The sequence below is a fragment of the Leptonychotes weddellii genome, chromosome 2 (assembly GCF_054177405.1).
Source record: "Leptonychotes weddellii isolate Sample4059 chromosome 2, ASM5417740v2, whole genome shotgun sequence".
Classification (NCBI taxonomy): Eukaryota; Metazoa; Chordata; class Mammalia; order Carnivora; family Phocidae; genus Leptonychotes; species Leptonychotes weddellii.
Genome location: NC_138370.1, coordinates 5,267,017 through 5,287,341, shown reverse-complemented (window position 1 = coordinate 5,287,341; position 20,325 = coordinate 5,267,017). Strand labels below are relative to the sequence as shown.

The following is a 20,325-nucleotide window of genomic DNA, read 5'->3' as shown; positions in this document are numbered from 1 at the left end:
GGGGCGGGGCCAGCGCGCCAGCGGAGGGCAAAGGGACTCCAGAGGGGGTGCACGGGGCGCCGCAGGCCTGCACCCCTAGGGCGCCTCTGCCCTCGCCTCTACCTGGAAGGCACCTGAGCCACCTGGGGAACACCTGGTCAGCCCTGCCCCGCTCCACGTCGCTGGGAGCCCAGATGTGCCCAGGAACAAACAATCTCTGGATCCTCTTTGATGACGGTTAATCCTAGTTCGTAATAATGATGATGTAGCTCATGACATTCAAAATTAACTCTTGGCAAACATTTAGTTTCATATGTAGTTTTTTTTTTTAAGATTTTATTTATTTGACGGAGAGAGAGAGCACAAGCAAGCGGAGGGACAGAGAGAGAGGGAGAAGCAGACTCCCCGCTGAGCAGGGAACCCGAAGCCCCAGCACCCTGGGACCATGACCTGAGCAGACAGCAGATGCTTAACGACTGAGCCCACCCAGGCGCCCCAAGTTTCATACGTAGTTCATGTAAGGCATAATCAGTTAAGCTATTCAATGATGAATATTTAAATCAGTGAATACTTAAACTCATAACCATGAATTTAATTATAACAGTAATCCCTAAAGACCTAAAAATTTTTTCATTTTTCATATGTATTCTCTTGCAAGATATTTCCATGAAAAGGATAGCAATGAGAGTTTTCATATTATTACCTCTGAATTGGTTCATAAATAGTAACAACCATAGTAAAGCTAAATCCCCCCATGAATTCATTGCTCACTGTCTTCATTTTCCAAGGAGACTTCTAAAGTATGAGGGGGTTGTTCCCGGGCCAAGATCCTCCAAGGGACTCAGCCACACACATTGGCACAACAACGACCCGACGGTCTTTAGAATTAAACACAACCTCTTGGGGCGCCTGGGTGGCTCAGTCGGTTAAGCGACTGCCTTCCGCTCAGGTCACGATCCTGGAATCCCGGGATCGAGTCCCGCATCGGGCTCCCTGCTCGGCAGGGAGTCTGCTTCCCCTCTGACCCTCCCCCTCTCATGCTATCATTCTCTCTCAATAAATAAATAAAAATCTTTAAAAAAAAAAAAAAGAATTAAACACAACCTCTTAAAAGCCCTTTTATTCCTCACTAGGTGTTTGTTTATTTGTGGACATTTCTGTGACAAATACTGCCATTTACAAAGATATTTTTCTTCTAAACAAAAAAGTACTTTACAAAAATAACATGCCTAGGCCTTCTAAACTTGCATGGTGCCTTCCTTCTGAGCAAAGACCTACATGTACCTCTCCAGACACTGTCTCTCTCCACCTCTGTACATCCTCCCGGAACTGATGAAGGCACAGGAGACACTGAGAGGCAATTAAATCTTAAAGAGTCCCACCGATAGAGACCAATACACGTATCTCTTGACTTCATATATTGACATTATATATTTATATATTATTTTAATATATACACTATATAAATACATGACACTTTTTTTTCAATCTCCCTGCTTTGTCACTGACAATGCATTGGTGTAGGCTTTATCTTTGAGTCTCTGTAATTTATTATAAGTCCTTTCCCCACTCCTACTCCTCCTGGTGTACATTCCTATACCACTAGCCCAAGAGAGCACGGAAATGCCATTGCACTAGAAAGAATCATGCTCCTTCTCTGCCTGTCCTCACTCAACCTCGCCTCCCGGGAATGAGAAGCCTAGATCGCTGGGTCCCTGCAAGGGACAAGCACCACCCTTTTCCTCTGGGGGGTCCTCGTCCATCCCAGACACAGGTACCATGTCAAGGAGCAAGTCAGACGAGCTTTCATGACACAGACCACAGACCCTAAGCCTCGCCTTCTGTTCATGGGGGATGAATCAGGTGTGAATGCTTCAGTGTCCTCCTAATGACGATGGTGGGGGTAAACTCCCTTAAAGAAAAACAAAAAAGACCAGAGTAAAAGACTCACCAAGAGGACAATACCACTAGAGTCAAAATTCCAAAGCGTACTTCAGCTAATATGGAAGGTGAGTATGACCTGGTACATTCATTCTTGTGACTCAAGAAATCATAAGCCAAACATGAACTTTTCTCCCAGGTTGATGGGGGGAAGCCAGGGACCAATTCCCTAACATTTATAAATAAGCAGATATTATAAACAATCATAGAGAGAAATGTGGTGCCTCCTTCACTGAGTCCCAGGGAGGGACCAGCGGCTCACTTGGGCTCTGCGCGTCCTGGTTCCCCCCAGGACCCCAGGTTCTTTTTTTTTTTTTTTTTTTTAAGACAGCCAGAGAGGGAACACAAGCAGGGGGAATGGGAGAGGGAGAAGCAGGCTTCCCGCAGAGCAGGGAGCCCGATGTGGGGCTCGATCCCAGGACCCTGGGATCATGACCTGAGCCGAAGGCAGTCACTTAACCGACTGAGCCACCCAGGCGCCCCTGGGACCCCAGATTCTAGCCTCTGACCGCACAGGTTCAGCTCCTGCGAGCGGCAAACCGCGGGTTTTGGCGCCGCCTGCTGGCCACGGGGTATGCAACCGGCAGGATCACTTCGGAGTTCCTCATAAAGATAATAAGGGTGGTAGCCTGTTAAAATCCACAGCAAATGGAGAACAGTGTTGAAAACCACGAGCAGACAAATCCACTTAGTCAAGAATGAATAACTTAATTTAGCTAACTTGATTGTTAACTTGATTGTGACACTGTTACATCTTGTTTCTCCCTACGGAATTCATAAGGAAAACAAACTTTTCTCCAAGTTGGCATATGGTAATGAGTAACCAGTTCCTATTATTTAGAAAAATGTAGTATTATACACTATCACTATGAATAATAAACAGCCAATGTCTTCCCACTATATACTATGCTTTATAGCAACATACCCCTGTACCACATCCTTTGTTTGATGGAGTGCTCTAGGTTCTCAAAATAAATTTTTAGTTTGTGCGCAATAAACTCTTACTCATTACTACTCAGTGATTCATTGGGTTTTGTTCTATTATTACTTCATTGTTCACATATTTATGTATTTTGTATATATTATTATATTAAATGCATATAACATAAAACATTTTTATTACTCTCTCCTTTGTCTCCTGTTAAGATGAATTGATATTGGCAATAATTTTTACAGAGTCTCTGTATTTTAATCTAAGTCTGTTCCCCCTCTTGTCTCTATGCTTATATTTATTCCTCTAACCATTAGCCCATGAGCTCATGAGATGTTATTTTACTCCAAAGCATGCTAATTCTGTCACTTTTTTCACTCAACTTCAGCCCCACTCTCTCCCCCAATGTGATGACTCCTTCAGTGAGTCCCTGGGAGGGGCCGGCATGTCCCCTGTGCTCTGGAGAGTCCTGGTTCCTCCCGGACCCTCAGGATCCTGACTCTGATCAGCTCCCTGGAGCCAGAACCAAAGGGTCTTTCTGCCACCTGCTGGTCATGGGGTGTGCATCAGGTGTAAATGCTTTTGTTTCTCCTAATAATAATCATGGTAGGAGTAAAGTCTGTTCAAGTCAAAAGCAAAGGAAGACCAGCGTTGAAAATTCCTGAACAATTCTTATTCAGTAAATAAGCAAGTCTTATTTGCCATATTTTCTAATACCAACTGACTCTGGGTCATATCTTTTTCTACTTCTGAAAATCGTAGGAAATCTTTAAGCGTTTCTCAAGGTTCATTTAAGGGAACCAGTCACCAACCCCATTTCATTGAAGAAAGTTCTTATAACCAGTCACTGTGAAGAATAAACTGTCATTCTCCTCCCAATATATAAGCTCGTTTATAACAATATATCCCCGATCTCATCCCATGTTTGGAGTACTTCAGGCTCAGAAAAATTTTCACGTGTGTACGGTAAATTTTTACTAATTCTTACTCTGATTCATTGACTGTACTTCTGTTATAGCTTAATTTTTCACATATATTTATTTTTACTGTGTACCCTATTAAAGCTACATAACATGGGTTCTTTTTATTACTCACTCCTTTCTTACCTGCTCAGCTGCACTGGTATGTGCCATTATTTTTATAATCTTTGCAATTTATGATCAATCCTTTCCCACATCCTCCTTGTCCGGATTTTTAGTCCTTCACCACTAGTCTATGAGACCATGGGAAATGCTATTCGATTCCAAAGAATCATGCTTCTTGTGTGCCTTTTGTACTCAAACTCTACCCCCCCCCCCCAGAATGTGGTGACCTCCTCAGTGAGTCCCTGGGAGGGGCCAGCAGCTCCCCTGTCCTCTGTGGAGTCATGGTTCCTCCCAGACCCTCAGGATCCTGACTCTGATCAGCCCCCTGGAGCCAAAATCCAAGGTTATCGCCACCTGGTGGCCATGGGCGATATATCAGGTGTGAAAGCATTTGTGTTCCTCTTGAGAATGATAGTAGTATTAAAGTCTGTTAAAATCCAAAAGAAATGGAAGCCAGCTTTGAAACTTCTCTGAGAAGGAAAAAACAATTTAGTGAAAGAAGCAAATCTTAATTTTTGTTATTTCTGAGACTCTTTACTTCTGTTATTGCCGAATTTTTGACATATTTACATATTATTTTACATGCTATTATATTAAAGGTACATAACATGATTTTTAAAAATTATTATCTCTCATTTGTCACCTGCTATGATGCATTTTATAGGTTATTTTTGTAGAATCTTTGCAATTTATGATAGATCCCCCCCTGCTGTCCTGATTTTTATTCTCCGCAGCCCATAAGCCTATGCAAAATGCTCTTCCACTCCAAAGAATCCAGAGTGCCTTTCCTCACTCAATCTTCCTCCTCAGAATGCGGTGACTCCTTCACTGAGTGCTTGTGAGGGGCCAGCAGCCCCTGTTAAATTGTGGGGTCCTGGTTCTTCCAGGACCCTCAGGTCCCAGTGTCTGATAGCGTTCTGATCGCTCCACTCCTTGGAGCCCAAACCACGGGGTTATAGCGCCACCTGCTGGCCACGGCGGGGGGCGCATCGGATGTGAATTCTGTGTTCACTTACTCAATTGTTCATTCTTCCGTTTATCAAATGATGGTAGTACCAAAGCCTATCAAAGTCTAAACAAATGAGACCAGCCTTAAAAATTCCCTGAGCAGATAAATACAGTTTAGTGAAATAAAAACATCATTTAGCTTAGGTTGTAAGACAAATTCGAACTGAGTCATTTTTTTTTTTATGCCTCTGGAAATCAAAAACAAAATTAAAACTGTTTCCCAAAGTTGATATGAGGTGACCAGTAAGAAATTCCCTACCACTTAAGAAAATTCTAATAGTATAACCAATCACTGCGAAGAATAAGCAGTCACTGCCGTCCCACTATATAATCTGGTTTATAACAATATACTCCCAAGCCTCAATCCCTATGTGGTTTCTGTGCTCCTGGGTCACAAAGTGTCTTTTTGGTGTGTGTACAATGAATTTTTTCTAATTACTATTTCGCTGATCCGTTGATTTTCCTTTTCCTTCTCATATTGCTGAACTTCTGATATAGTAATATTTTAATAGTATTATATTGAAGGTACATAATATGGCTTCTTATCACTATGCTTTGTCACCTGCTAAGAAGCATAGTTATAGGCTGTTCTTTTTTTTTTTTTTAAGCTTTTGTTTATTTATTTGAGAGAGAAAGAGGGAGAGAGCAGAGAGCAGGAACTGGGGGAAGGGCAGAGGGAGAGGAAGAAGCAGATTCCCTGCTGAGCGTGGAGCCCAACATGGGGCTCGATCCTAGGACCCTGCGATCATGACCTGAGCGGAAGTGAGACACTCTGCCGACTGAGCCACACAGGCGCCCTTAGAGGCTGTTCTTTTTATACAATATTTACAATGATAAGTCCTTCCCCCACCTCCTAGTCCTGATCTGTATTCCCCCACCCACAGCCCACGGGCCCATCAGAAAAGCTATTCTGCTGCAAAGCATCATGCTCCTTCTGTGCCTTTCCTACCTCAGTCTTCCCTCCCCAGAATGTGGTGATTCCTTCACTGCGTCCCTGGGAGGGGCCAACAGCTCCCCTAGCCTCTGTGGAGTCCTGGTTCCTCCCAGACCCGCAAGTACCAGGGTCGGACAGCCACTCTGATCCCCAACGGGGAGCCCAAACCGCGGGGTCTTAGCGCCACCTGCTGGCCATAGGCACGCATCCGGTGTGAATGCCGCCGTATTCCTGTTCATCCTGAGGATGGTAGCGGTAAAGCCAAACCCCTCCCAAGACTTTTAGTCTTGGAAGGTACTCTATTTGTGGGGTATCCCTCTTTTTTTTAAAAGGATTTTATTTATTTATTTAACTGAGAGAGAGGGAGAGACAGAGAGAGTACAAGCTGGGGGAGCGGCAGAGGGGGAGGGAGAAGCAGGCTCCCCACTGAGCAGGGACCCTGAAATCATGACCTGAGCTGAAGGCAGACGCTTCACCGACTGGGCCACCCAGGTGCCCCTGAAATTTTATTTTAATAACCCCAGTCATATTTTTATTTAATAATAACAAAAATTAAATTTTTAAAAATTCCCTTCGTTTAGAGCATGATTCCTAGTCTGGTCACAGAAGGGAGGTAGAATAAAACTAAGAATCCTTTCCATGAAGTCTTCAATTGATTCGGATAGTTTTCATGTCATTTTTTCCCTCACCCATGACAGTTGAGTATTCCACTATGATATTAGTGTCTGATCATATTATGAGCTTGGCATATACCGCAGCAGAGGTTTTATTTGGAGGGTTTCTGTGGAAGGAGGTGATCGATCGGTCTGGAGGATGAAGAGGTGAGGAGCCTCTTGGAATGCTCGCAGTGCCGAAGTCCCCTGATGGAAAATAGCGTGGGGGTGAGGGTGGGGAGGGGAGGGACATTAAGAAGCCCTGTCCCAGCCACCAGGAGGAGGAAAATCGAGATCTGATCAGTCAGGATTGTGGGGAAATCCCTCGAGTCCCATCTCTGGGCTTCCACTGTCCCCTGGGCACTCACACCCACTCCCTCCCACAGCCCCTGCCTCGGGTTTGTGTAAACGACCCTGGCTAGGGTGCGGAGGGGGCAGTGAGGTTCCTGCTGAACATTCACACCCCCCAGACGTGGACCCGTAGGTTGGGGTGATGGGGTGAGAGCACCGACCACAGGTACTAACACAGTGAGTGGCTGCGGGGCATTTGGGAAACTGCACCACTCGAGTGTCTGAGGATACAGTTCACCACAAAGATTCATCCAAAGCCGGTTAGGCTAAACTCAGTGGAGGTGCAGCTGAAGGCAGATGGTGCCCTGGCTGAGCAGAGAGGAGACTTGTGTACATCAGGATCAACTGAGGTCTTGTCTCGGGCTTCAATCCTCCTGGAGACAGGTGGGGTCAGGTCCCCAAATTTGAAACCAGGTGGGGTCAGAGACTGCTGAGACCCATAGAAGAGGGAGAAAGACTCATGTGCTTGTTTTGGCCCCAGGACTTAAGACACTGGTGTCTTCCACTTCCTTCTCTTGAGACATTCTTTTTGGGATCCCTCGGCCACAATATAAGAAGTCTGAGCACTCTGAGACCAGCACCAGGGAGAAACTGTGTGCAGCAGTCATGAGAGTGGCAGGACCATTGAAGTCTAGTTTCTCAGTCATCCCTCCCAAGGCACCAAGGACAAATGAGTGATGGTATCCAGGACTCCTGAAACCAGCCCAGATGTCACCTGAGTACCATTGACTCTCCCCAGTTCAGACCACATGGAGCATAGTCAGCCACGTGAAACTTTCTGTGCTTAGAAGTATTCTTGGGGGCGCCTGGGTGGCTCAGTTGTTAAGCATCTGCCTTCTGCTCAGGTCATGGTCCCAGGGTCCTGGGATTGAGCCCCATGTCATGCTCCCTGCTCCATGGGAAGTCTGCTTCTCCCTCTCCCACTCCCCCTGCTTGTGTTCCCTCTCTCGCTGTGTCTCTCTCTGTCAAATAAATAAATAAAATCTTAAAAAAAAAAAAAGAAGTATTCTTGGTAAGATGGGTTACTGAACACAGCCAATGTTCATAAAACACAAACACAGAGACAGGTGTTCAGATTATATCTGATTATTTGTGTCAAATAAGCATTTGTTCCATTGAAACTTTAGTATTAAATATGTCATATTAAAAGATATGGAAGATGACCTAACACCAAGCTCCTAGAGAAATGAATATATATTCACATAGATAGACTTGTGTGTGTGTGTGTGTCTGTATATATAATCTAGTTAGGACATTTCCATAAATTGTCATGAGAACTGTTTGCCAATGATCATATCTTAGCAGTTGGAATGAGGGCAAGTGGCATGAGGAATTTTAATTTTGGCATTTTACACTCATTTCACTGTATGTTCCTGATAAGAGAGCATCTTCGTCCTACTTACCACCCGAAAGCAGGAATTAGGGAAGATCCATAGAGGAAATGAGGCCCCTGTAGGTCCATCTTCCCTTGGAAGGTGGGCCCCTGACTGCCAACCATGCTCTATCAGAGAAGCAGACGCAACACCAAAGGCTCTTGCTTGAAGCAAGACCCCAGAACCCTCGGTCCCTTGGTAAAGTGGCTCCATTTCTGGCTTGACAGGCCCATCTCACATTAACCAAGGGACTAAATACATGACATAAGGTACAATTTGCACAAATATCTTTCCTACATTCTGTGACAAAACCTCAGGACTGGTACCCTTACCCATTATGTCTCTGTTTATATTGTTAACAGCCAGAAATCTGAGCCTCCATGGTCATTCATGGACGTGCAGACTCATCTCCACAAAGATATGTGGCCCTAATCTGCCCCACCTTCCATCCCCCCTGCCACCCAGCCTTCCTCTGTGCCTTGTCTCCTCCTGTGAGCAATTACTGAGGGCTTCTGTGTCAGAGACGTGACAATTACTGTCATTTTCCTTTTAAGTACTAGCAGAACTATATAATCTCAAGGATTTCCGGTCCCTGTTGCAGTAGTCAACAAATTATAATCTATTTAATGGATCCATTAAATAAAATGAAACTGGACAACTAAACTTTGGCTAGGAAAGTTTAGTTGGCCAAACTAACCAGAATTTAAATAAAAACTTGAAACATAAAATCACATCCAATTATAAATTGACTTCAAATTCATTTGCAATTGCCAAAAAGTATATATGTTTGGTAAGTCAGTGATCTTGATGGATGAATGTGGCAGTTTTCTATATTTGGGACATTGAATTGTGGCAAATTGATTGCGGTGAATTGTTTGTAGACAACGTATTGTGTTCCGTAGTTATGATGGAGGTGGCATTCTAGAGCCTGAGTGTAGATGCAACACACCGTCTGTAGAATCAAGATATTATGGGGAACTTCATTTATTCTTACTCCCAAATTCATAATGTGCAGAAACTAGAAGCAAATAATAAAAAGCTATCGGTGTATGTGATTTCACTGGCCTAAAGGACTCTTTTCCTAACACCTTTGGAAATCAAGGAAGCTTATTTTGGTTGCATTAAAATCTCCTTCAGCATCATTTAGTGATACTTTTTTTCTGGTACCAATTTTTTCCCAGAAAACTGGTTTCCACCATGTTAGTATATATTATCAGTACAGGCAGATGCAGCTCTGGGCTCTGTTTGCACTGTACTTAGTGCTTGGATCTGGGGATACAAACTGGACCTTTCTATGCTTTTGTTTCTTCACCTAAGACGGAAGGAAAAGGATGAGATCACTGGCCTTAAACTTATTTTAAAAAGAGACTGCTCTTTAAAGAAGTGAATACCAATATTCAAAACTCACAAAGGCAGAGGCTCTGGGTTTGGAGGCGAGCCTATGACCTGAACTTGCAGCGACCACATCTACCTACCTCTGGTTGGCCACCCATTGGAAGATGTTCTCTTTCTGCAGCCATGTTTTGTCACTTTTGAAACTGTATCTTTTGGGATCCCTGGGTGGCTCAGTTGGTTAAGTGTCTGCCTTCGGCTTAGGTCATGATCCCAGGATCCTGGGATCGAGTCCCGCATCAGGCTCCCTGCTCGGCAGGAACCTGCTTCTCCTTCTGCCTCTGCCGCTCCCCCTGCTTGTGCTAGTTCTCCCTCTCTCTCTCAGTCTGACAATTAAATAAATAAAATCTTTAAAAAAAACCTTTTTTTTTTTAAGATTTATTTATTTATTTTAGAGAGAGGAGGCAGGGGCAGAAGGAGAGGGAGAGAGAATCTGGAGCAGGCTCCCTGCTGAGCGCAGAGCCTGTTGGAAGGCTTGATTTCAAGACCTTGAGATCATGACCTGAACCGAAACCAAGAGTCGAGCACTCAACTGACCGCACCACCCAGGCACCCCTAAACTGTATCTTTATGTACACACAGTGATTACGTACATACAAAGTGGGTCACAGACATGTTTATCCATATGTTATCTAAAATCACCCTAAATTGATCAAATATGATAAGAAGACTGCTTGGCAAAGTTAGCAAAAAATCATCAATGCTTGTTTTTTAAAAATTCTATATATTTTTTCTAGTTGCCTTTCCTGATTCCAGTTTGCCATCAGTAATTGTTTAAATAACTGAGATACCTTCATGCTAAACTTAAATTTTTAGTTCTTGCCTCTGCGATAATGAAATAATAGGTAACATTTTCAAGGTGTAGAGTGACATGCGGTATCTCTAAAAGTCACACCTCACTAGAAGGTTATTTGCCATTAAAAATCCATTTTATTTTTTCATTTTATTATGTTATGTTAGTCACCATACATTGCATCATTAGTTTTTTTTTTTTATTCTTATGTTAATCCCCATACATTACATCATTAGTTCTAGATGAAGTGTTCCATGATTCATTGTTCGTGCACAACACCCAGTGCTCCATGCAGAACGTGCCCTCCGCATCATTAGTTTTTGATGTAGTGTTCCATGATTCATTGTTTTCGCATAACACCCCGTGCTCCATGCTAATACCCATCACCGGGCTAACCCATCCCCCCACTCCCCTCCCCTCTAAAACCCTGTTTGTTTCCCAGAGTCCATAGTCTCTCATGGTTTGTCTCCCTTTCTGATTTCCCTTCATTTTTCCCTTCCTTCTCGTAATGTCCTCCATGCTATTCCTTATGTTCCACAAATAAGTGAAACCATATAACTGACTTTCTCTGCCTGACTTCTTTCACTTAGCATAATCTCCTCCAGTTCCATCCATGTTGATGCAAATGGTGGGTATTCATCCTTTCTGATAGCTGAGTAACATTCCATTGTATATATGAACCACATCTTTATCCACTTGTCTGTGGAAGGGCATCTTGGCTCCTTCCACAGTTTGGCTATTGCGGACATGGCTGCCATGAACATACCCCCAAGACAAATGATCAAGTCAAAAAATGGGCAGAAGACATGAACAGACACTTCTCTGAAGAAGACACACAAATGGCTAACAGACACATGAAAAAATGTTCATCATTAGCCACCAAGGAAATTCAAATCAAAACCACATTGAGATACCACCTTACACCAGTTAGAATGGCAAAAATTGACAAGGCAAGAAAAATGTTGGAGAGGTTGTGGAGAAAGGGGAACCCTCTTACACTGTTGGTGGGAATGTAAGTTGCTGCAGCCACTTTGGAGAACAGTGTGGAGGTTCCTCAAAAAGTTAAAAATAGAGCTACCCTATGACCGAGCAATTGCATTACTGCGTATTTAACACAAAGATACAGATGTAGTGAAAAGAAGGGGCACATAAAAATCCATTTTAAACTACACTTTAAAAGATTCTCTTTTATTCAAATAGTAACAGAATGTCTTGAAGATCTGCATAACTTGGAGAACTGAAGAATGAATCTAAAGACAGTTAAAAATTAGAAGAACAGAAATACTGGATTACAGATTTTTCTGTTTTCAATAATTTCCCATAGAATTTTTAAAATGTACTTTAAACATAAATGTAATAAAAATATTTGGTTATTCATAGGGATCTTGGGTTATCACTTATTAAAACCCAGGAGTATGCAAAGAAGTTAGTTTATAATTATCTTCACTTTTTCTTGATATTTATTTGGACTCCACCAATTACCACTTGCTTAATCAATGCACACAATCATTTGGTCTGAAAGTCCCCATGTTAGTAATGTGGACATTATGACGAATGCCTGAGTCCAGAAATGCCTACTCCAGTCTGTGCCATGCTACACTGGACTATAATTTAGTAGAGAAATTACTGAAAAAATTCAGAAGTTCCTTATTTCAGGAAGCCTAAACAAAACCAACAAAACAAAATATTAACATTTTAAACATCAAAACCATTTAGAAACTGCTAAAATAATTTGATAATAAATTTTCTAAAATCACTTAAAACTGCTGCTTACCAGGATGGACTTTTATTCAACATTTTATTCAACACAGCTCCCAAGTAGAAGGGGAGGCAGCCAGGGAAAGAGCTTGGCCCACCTCTGGAAGCCCATGTAGGGGAGAAAAGTCACGGGTGAGTCTGCTTCAGAGCTTGGCTATTTGTTCACACACACGTGAATCTGGAGACACTGTGCCCTGGTCTGTGGGTCTTCCTGGTGCTCTGACAATTGTTAGCGTCATCACAGTGCGCACAGTGCGGCTAGATCTGGTTTATGTCCAGAGACTCTCTAGCCCTGTCTCCAACCCCATGCCACGACCAAATTCTGTAAAGCATTCTGAAAACTTGTTTCCACTTTTTGAAAAATTTTTATTGAAATTTAAACACTTTATGTATTTTTTAATTTAATTTTTTATTATGTTAAATTAGCCAACATGTAATACATCATTAGTTTTTGATGTAGTGTTCAACGATTCATTAGTTGTGTATAACACCCAGTGCTCATCACATCATGTGCCTCCTTAATACTCATCACCCTGTTACCCCATCCCCCCCACCCCCCTCCCCTCTGCAACCCTCAGTTTGTTTCCTGGAGTCCAGAGTCTCTCCTGGTTTGTCTCCCTCTCTGATTTCTTCCCATTTAGCTTTCCCTCCCTTCCCCTGTGGTCCTCCGAGCTATTCCTTATGTTCCACATATGAGTGAGACCATATGATAATTGTCTTTCTCTGTTTGACTTATTTCACTTAGCATAATCCCCTCCAGTTCCATCCATGTGATATATTTTCACAACCTGAATCCACTGCAACTGGAAACCAGATTAAGAAGCAGACATGACCAGCACCTGCCACTCAACCCCTGTGCACCCTGTCGGTCTGTATCACCCCAAAGGTAGCCCTTTCCACCACTTCTGACAGCATGGATTCATGTTGGTCTTTAAATGTGGAATTTACAGATTATGTGCCCTTTTGTGTCTGGCTTCACATTATGTCTGTTAAATTTGTTCTAATCACTGGTCGATTTGTAGATCATGAATTCACACTGCTGCTTAATAACTCCATTTGGTGACTATTCAACATTTGCATACCCATCTTTTGTTAACAGGCATGATGTAAATATTGTAGCGAGCATTCTTGCACGTCTTTTGGAGACCATATGGAAGAACTTTTGCTGGAACTGAACCAGGAATAGAGATGCTAAATCATAGGACACGCTTACATTGATCTTTAAACTTCCAAACCACTTGCCCACACTTGCCCACACTGTCCCACGGCATACACTCTGTCTCTGATGAGAGCTCCAACACTTACACCAAACACTGTGCTACCAAATTTAAGTATGTTAATTTAACTATTTAACTATGTTACTGGAGTTAACAGGAGACAGAGCACCTCCCAGTTGTGTGGAGACGAACATAAACCATGACTTCTTTGCTGGGCTGTGAGTCAGGGCTGCTTGTAGTGGAATCTCTGACCTTGACTGTGGGTGCCCCACCACTATGTCCTTCACAAATTATAGGCATCCTCCATCCGTTTGTCCTTCAGTTTGTAAATTAGTCTTTTCTCTTTTTAAAAAAATAACTGTGGTAAAATATGTGTAACAGAACTTACCATTCTAGTCATTTTTAAGTGTCTACTTCAGTGGCATTAACTACACTCACATTGTTGGGCAACCATCACCACTATCCAATGCCAGAACTTCTTCCTCATCCCAAACTCCCTGCTACCTTCCCCCAGCTTCTGGTAACCTCTGTTCTACTTTGTGTCTATGAATTTGACTACTACAGGTACCTCATGTAATCATACGGTATCTGTCCTTCTGTGGTTGGTTGATTTCCCTTAGTAAAATGTTTTCAAGGTTTACCCATGTTGTAACATATGTCAGAATTTCATTTCTTTTTAAGGCTGCATACTATTCCACTGCATGTATATACCACATTTTGCTTATCCATTCATGTGTTTGATGGACATTTGGATTGTTTCTACTTTTTGACTGCAAATAATCTTGCTATGAACATTGCTGTGTAAGTATCTGACTCCCTGCTTTCAATTATTTGGGGTATATGCTTGGGAATGGAATTGTTGGCTCATATGGTAATTCTACATTTAACCTGTCAAGGAACTGCCAAAGTGCTTTCCACTGGGCAAATTTTATACCATTTCCATCCCTGTGGTCAATGCACAAGGATTCTGGTTTCCCCGTATCCTCACCAACACTTACTATTTTTTTAAAATAAAAGCCATCCTAATGGCTGCCAAGTCATATCTCATGGTCGTTTTAATTTGCATGTCCCTCATGACTAGTGATGTGCATTATTTCATGTTACTGGCTGTTTGTAGATCTTCTTTGGAGAAATGTTCAAGTCCTTTGCCCAATTTTTAATTGGGTCATTTGTTTCCATCTGTTACTTTTTAAATTTGAGAAATACACCACAGTGACTTTTATGCGGGGATTTAAAAAATATATCTCTAATGGTGTCCTTTCCCTGTGTCTGAACCTCACACTGCCTCTGGGGTGAAGCCCACGCTCTCCAAGCAGGGGCTTGGAGGGGGGGTTCCTTCTGCAGCCTCCTACCTGGCCACTTTGCCTCACATTCGATACTGCAGTCCCCCGTCCTCACAGACACCATGCCTGTGTCCATGCTCCTTTTGCAGAGATCTCCTTCCCTTCTTCTCTTCCTTCTCCTTGCTCATCTTCAACTAAATTCTAATCTTGCTTTAAGATTCCGCTCAGGACCATTTCTTCAAATCATCCTTTCAAACCCTTCAAGCCGAGCTCTGGTCATACTCCTGCCTTTACCACATGTGGTGGATGTCTCTGCCATCCACCTCCCAATGATAGTTACCTGGTCTCCCGCACGGGGCATGCTCACTCACGGCGAGTAAGTGTGGGCCTCTGTCACCTGCATACAGCCATACCGTGCACAGAAGAGGAGCTCAGCATTTGCCTAACAGAACTGAACTCTTGATTTACCTGAGCTGCTGTCAGAAAGGCTTTCTATTTTGTCTAGCAGTAAGTAATGCATGACAGTACCTGTTTCACTGTGCCCTCGCCTGCACTGGGAATGACAGAATTTGTAGCCAGGCCTGGGGGCGGGTGTCAGGGCAATGGCAGCAGGGCCAAGGGTGATGCTTGGTCGAAGTGTGACTTGGGAATCAGGGGTGGGGCACAGGGCAGAGGAAGATGCTTTGCTATCGGTGGGGCTCCGAACAGTGGCAGCTCCGGCACTGTACGTGGTGAGGTGTGTTGCGTCCCAGCCCTGGGGAATGGGGTGTAGCCGCAACTAGAGCCCCTGGGCGCAGGTCTCACTGCAGCTGGGGTCAGCTGTGATGAAGACTGTGGGAGAGCTCAGTAGCAAAGGAGACAAATGTCCCCAGTGCTAAGGCTCGTTCTCCTTCCCTTTTCCACGCGGGGTGGAACTCCTCTGGCAGACCCCTCCTGCTGCTGAGCTGGTCTGGACTGGGGAAAGGGGCTACACTGCTAGAACGCTTCCTGAACTTTTCACGCGGCCATCCTTGGGTTTTGAGCTCTGCAAGGCTTTTGCTGCTTCTTTGTCACAGTCCACAGCTTTCTCAGAGCTGTCTTTGCCAGTTTGTAGTTATTTGGGTTTTTTGTGGGAGAAATGGGCACTGGGACCTCCTAGCCCTCCATCTTGCCGATGTCACCCCTCAGTTTTTTCTTTCTAGAGTTATTTTTTGTCACGCTCAGAGAAGGGCATGGTCATACAAATTTAAATCTAGTCGTTTCACCTCCAGAAGAAAAACACAGAAGAATTTCAAAGGAAAACATTTTCCTGATCTTGCCATATATCATATTAAAAGTTTTTAGAGGCAGTTGCTTATGTAACAGCGTTTGTGAAACAGTCTCTCTCCCAGAGCCCATCACTTGTATGAGGGATCTGGTTTCTAGGTTTCTGCATATTACTGGGGAACTGTCCACAGGAAATGGAAACCACCCTTAGAGTTCTCACTGCTTTAAACATCTCCGTAAAATGTGATTAGTTTACCAAAAAAAGGGCCCAGCAAACTGACTAGTTTCAGGGTTGTGGCCACCTTCGGAGCCCTGAGAGGTGCTCATCCCTCCTCCCAGCAGCCCACCCCATCTCCCCTTAACACCGCAGCTAAGGCTGCGAGAGGACAGGCAGTGGGGCTCCCTCGAAGGCACTAGCTGATCTGTGAACTCAACAATGACAGGTTAAGAATATTTATCTCACAGACTGCATTCTTATTGTACTTTCATTACTGTGCATCTGTGACCATCTCTGTCACTAGCTCTGTCCTCAGATGACACATAGGAACCAACTTTTTACTGTCCCATTACCTCACACTACAGTTGCACATGGACAAAACCTCCCCACTACAGTTGCACATGGAGAAAATCCTTTGAGGATTTCCTCTGCAAGACATGTCTAAGACCTGGACATTCTTAAAATTTAAACGTATGAGATGTTGAATGACATGCAGAACGGTCTCCAAAACTGGTTCTGGTGTTCCCGACTCAGAAAAAGCTGTTGGAGTACATGAGTTTCCCTTACCCACCGCTCAATGGCCCTCCTTGTCACTGTACTCAGCCCAGTCCTAGTTTGAGGATGTCAGCCTGAACTATGGCAAGGAAAACAATCACCCAGTTTCTAGTCTTTTCCATGGAGGAAAGCAATCTCTGGGTGATTAATATCAACACTACATTCATTTAAAATGCAAAGGCATCCCTTACTCTGCTTATTAGTAGTTCCTGAAGATAAATTGCACAGCTGTTCTTTGGGGAAAACTGCAGCCCAGAGAAAGGTCACCATCTGGTTATTCATGACTACACGTGTATGAAAGAGTTCTGAAAAGCATCGCTGGATTAAACAAGAACTGTTAGTTAATCCCTACCAATTTGCATTGCATTTACTGATGAGACTATTCTTAGGGATTTTCACATTTTAAAAACTGTTTTAATTAAAATATTAGAAATCAAATATGACTAAGGTGGAACAAAATTACATTTCTTCCTGCAGCACCCAGGCAGTGGGAACCCTCAGATTTCAGAACAGCAGGGTTCAAGGATACGCTGACCACAATCATGTCTGAAATTCAAAAGAAAATCCAATGAGAAGATTTTGATAGAATTAAACTATGACAAAACATTTAATATTAAAATGGTAGGGTGAATTTGAATAATAAATATAATAACTGCAATACTGATGATATAATAATTACTGAAAACATTATAGTGAAATTTTTTTTTTTTTAAGATTTTATCTACCCATTTGAGAGAGAGAGAGAGAGCACATGAGAGGGGGGGAGGGTCAGAGGAAGAAGCAGACTCCCCGCCGAGCAGGGAGCCCGATGCGGGACCCGATTCCGGGACTCCAGGATCATGACCCGAACCGAAGGCAGTCGCTCAACCAACTGAGCCACCCAGGCGCCCTATAGTGAAATATTCTAATGGTAAACATATAAGTATCAATTTCAATAACACAATATAATCTGTGCTTATACTATTACTACTGAATTATTCAGTAATTACTAAAAATAATTGTACTCTATTAATACAAAATTATGAAGTCCTATTTATATATTCTACATTACTAATTTACATTACTTTGATATAACACATAATGCTAATAAAACTTTAATATTAGAATGTTTTCTAAGTTTCTCAGAAATATTTATATAGAAGTTATGTGAGGTATTGTTTCGCCAACAAAGAAAGTGATGTTTTTTAAAGTGTTGGCATTTTCTGGTTCACTTTTTTTTAAGTGTTTGTTTAGAGCAGTTTTAAGTTCACAACAAAGTTGATGGGAAGGTACAGAGATTTCCCATCCCCTGCCTGCCTGTGCACATGAACGCCCTCCCCCACTACCAGTATCCCTCTCCAGAGGGGTAGGTGTACCTACACTGACTGACACATCATCATCACCCAAAGCCCACAGCTTACCTCGAGGTTCACTCTCGCTGTTGTACATTCTGTGGGTTTGGACAAATATTTAATGATATAAATCCATCATTACAACATCATTCAGAATATTTTAACTGCCCTAAAAATCCTCTGTGCTGATTAACTTTTTAAAAACTGTGTATTTTCAAAAGAATGGAATATCTGGAAATTATAATGTCCTTTCATTTTCCACATAATAAAATCATTACTATTCACTTTATATTTATGAAGACTTCCTGATACTGGTTAATGTTCTCACTTGAAATGTTAAGTTGTTCACACTATGGCATACTGTAAATATACCATTTTCTGGTAAAGAGTACTTTATTTGAATATTCAAGTTACTATCCACTAGATTATTTTAATCAACATTTAGCCTATGCCGTAAAAACGTGTTTATACTACTGATTTCAAATTTCATAATAATTGCAATTATTCAATTTTAATTGTTTTGGAAAAGTTTCCCTAAACATTCACAGTTCTATAGTGAAATGTGGCCAGGCAACAGATAGAGTTTAAAACAGAATTATTTTATTCTTTATGACTGGAACATAAGAATCCACATATTATCACATGAATCAACAATAGACATCACACATTAATTAAGAGATATATTTGTATTTTCCCACTACCCTAGTTCTCCAAAAAACAAGATTTAACAGATTTCTAAAATCAACCTTTAATATATATCTAAAATACAGTAATTCCTACTTAATAGGGACAATAACAAAATATCATCACGTTCCTGTATTATGCTACAGGGATCATTAAATAGAATTTAGTAATTACTCATATCTTCCCTTGTTATTCTCCCGAATTAAAGAGCTAGAAAAGTTTAGCAAACAGAAAGAAGGTTTGTTTAATTAAAGGAGAAAATTACCATTGATCCCCACCCAAAGCAGGAGAAAAAGTAGCTTCATGAAGATAAATGTAGACCCTTGATACAACTTTTCTCTAGGAGATTCAGCCCACCGAGCTCAGAGAAGAGTGATCTCCGAGTCAGTTTAGCATCCCAAGTGTGTGTCATGAATGTGCCCCCAAACACTTGTTCATGGGCCCTCCCCAGTCAGGGCCAAGGTGCAGTGTCATTTAATTGTGCCACATTGTATAGTTTACACATCAATTTTCAGAATAAAAGCCAAGGTTTTCAGTAAAATTTAAAAACATTTAAAATAAAAAAAATAAAAATTTCAACTACTTTTTACTGTCATGAATGTTCCACACAAAATGATTTTCATGGAAGAAATCCTTACTTTTTATCAGTTCACTTACTATTTGGCATATTCTCAAATGTGACATAGGGGAGTCACTGTGGCACATGAGAGTGGATCACTGCTCAGTCTTTCTACCTCTCACCCTCTCCAAGTCAGCATCTGGCAGTGAGGGAGTCTCAACACTTAACCAGCCTTAAATCCTAGAGGGCTGGCATTTTAAGCAGTTTCTGGGATGGAGCTGGGTGCAAAGAGAGTGGGCAGAGTAGAGCTGGAGGGTAGGGGGCAAGCTGACACCTGTTCTTGATGCAAGGGAAGGTGAGGAACCAATTTCAGGAGACACTGGGGAAGGATAATCCACTGGCTGCTTGGACACCGGCTTGTCCCTTTGCTGAAGGTCACTGTGACCCCAAGCCCAGCTCCCTTCCTCCTACTGTCAGGCTCACATGGCTCCATTATTTTGTCAGGTTTTTATTCCACTTCTGTTTTTATAGACCTAGAGTACAGAACAAATACCCTGAATGCTCCAGCTCACCTCTGCCCCTACTTCTCTTTAAATTGTATGAGGAAGATAAAAGCAAACCATGTCATCCATAAACTGGTCTGGTATCGTCTGCTAGGTCTTGGGGTGCTCCTGGAGAACATAACCAATTGCACAGAACATCGACATCATTTAAGGCCATTATATGACCATGATGGATCAGGAGAAAGACAAATCCACCCAGTTATCATGTTCAAAATATGAACATCATCCAAGCCACAAAATACCAACCACACCCCTCTTCCAGCCTATATAAGACTGTTTCTTTACAAATCAGAGTTGTAGTCTTATTCTATTCATACCTCCACAGAGAGATTTTGTAAGACACCAATTAAACAATTTTCCCTGCTTTCTGACAGCAAATAATCTAGATCAAATCACTGCTTCTTTTACTCACTCCCAAAATCAACGAACACAAGTGAAAATAAGGTCCTTCTAACACCTTTTTTTTTTTTTTT

The 20,325-nt window shown here is 42.3% G+C and overlaps 1 protein-coding gene across 5 annotated transcripts in view; it reads right to left on the bottom strand.

The window, feature by feature from the left end:
* Nucleotides 1-17,117: 17,117 nt before the first annotated feature.
* Nucleotides 17,118-20,325, bottom strand: part of LOC115938488 (zinc finger protein 705A-like) — a 21,378-nt gene continuing 18,170 nt past the window's right edge. For 4 of the 5 annotated variants that reach the window (XM_081813044.1, XM_081813045.1, XM_031022258.1 and 1 more), the window contains 2 exons: nucleotides 18,116-18,144; nucleotides 17,118-17,261 (listed from right to left, as the gene is read on the bottom strand). In XM_081813044.1, the coding sequence (XP_081669170.1) occupies nucleotides 18,124-18,144 (21 nt within the window). In that variant the 3' untranslated portion in view covers nucleotides 17,118-17,261; nucleotides 18,116-18,123. The remainder of the gene's footprint in view (nucleotides 17,262-18,115; nucleotides 18,145-20,325) is intronic. The other variant, XM_081813043.1, reaches the window with a different exon arrangement.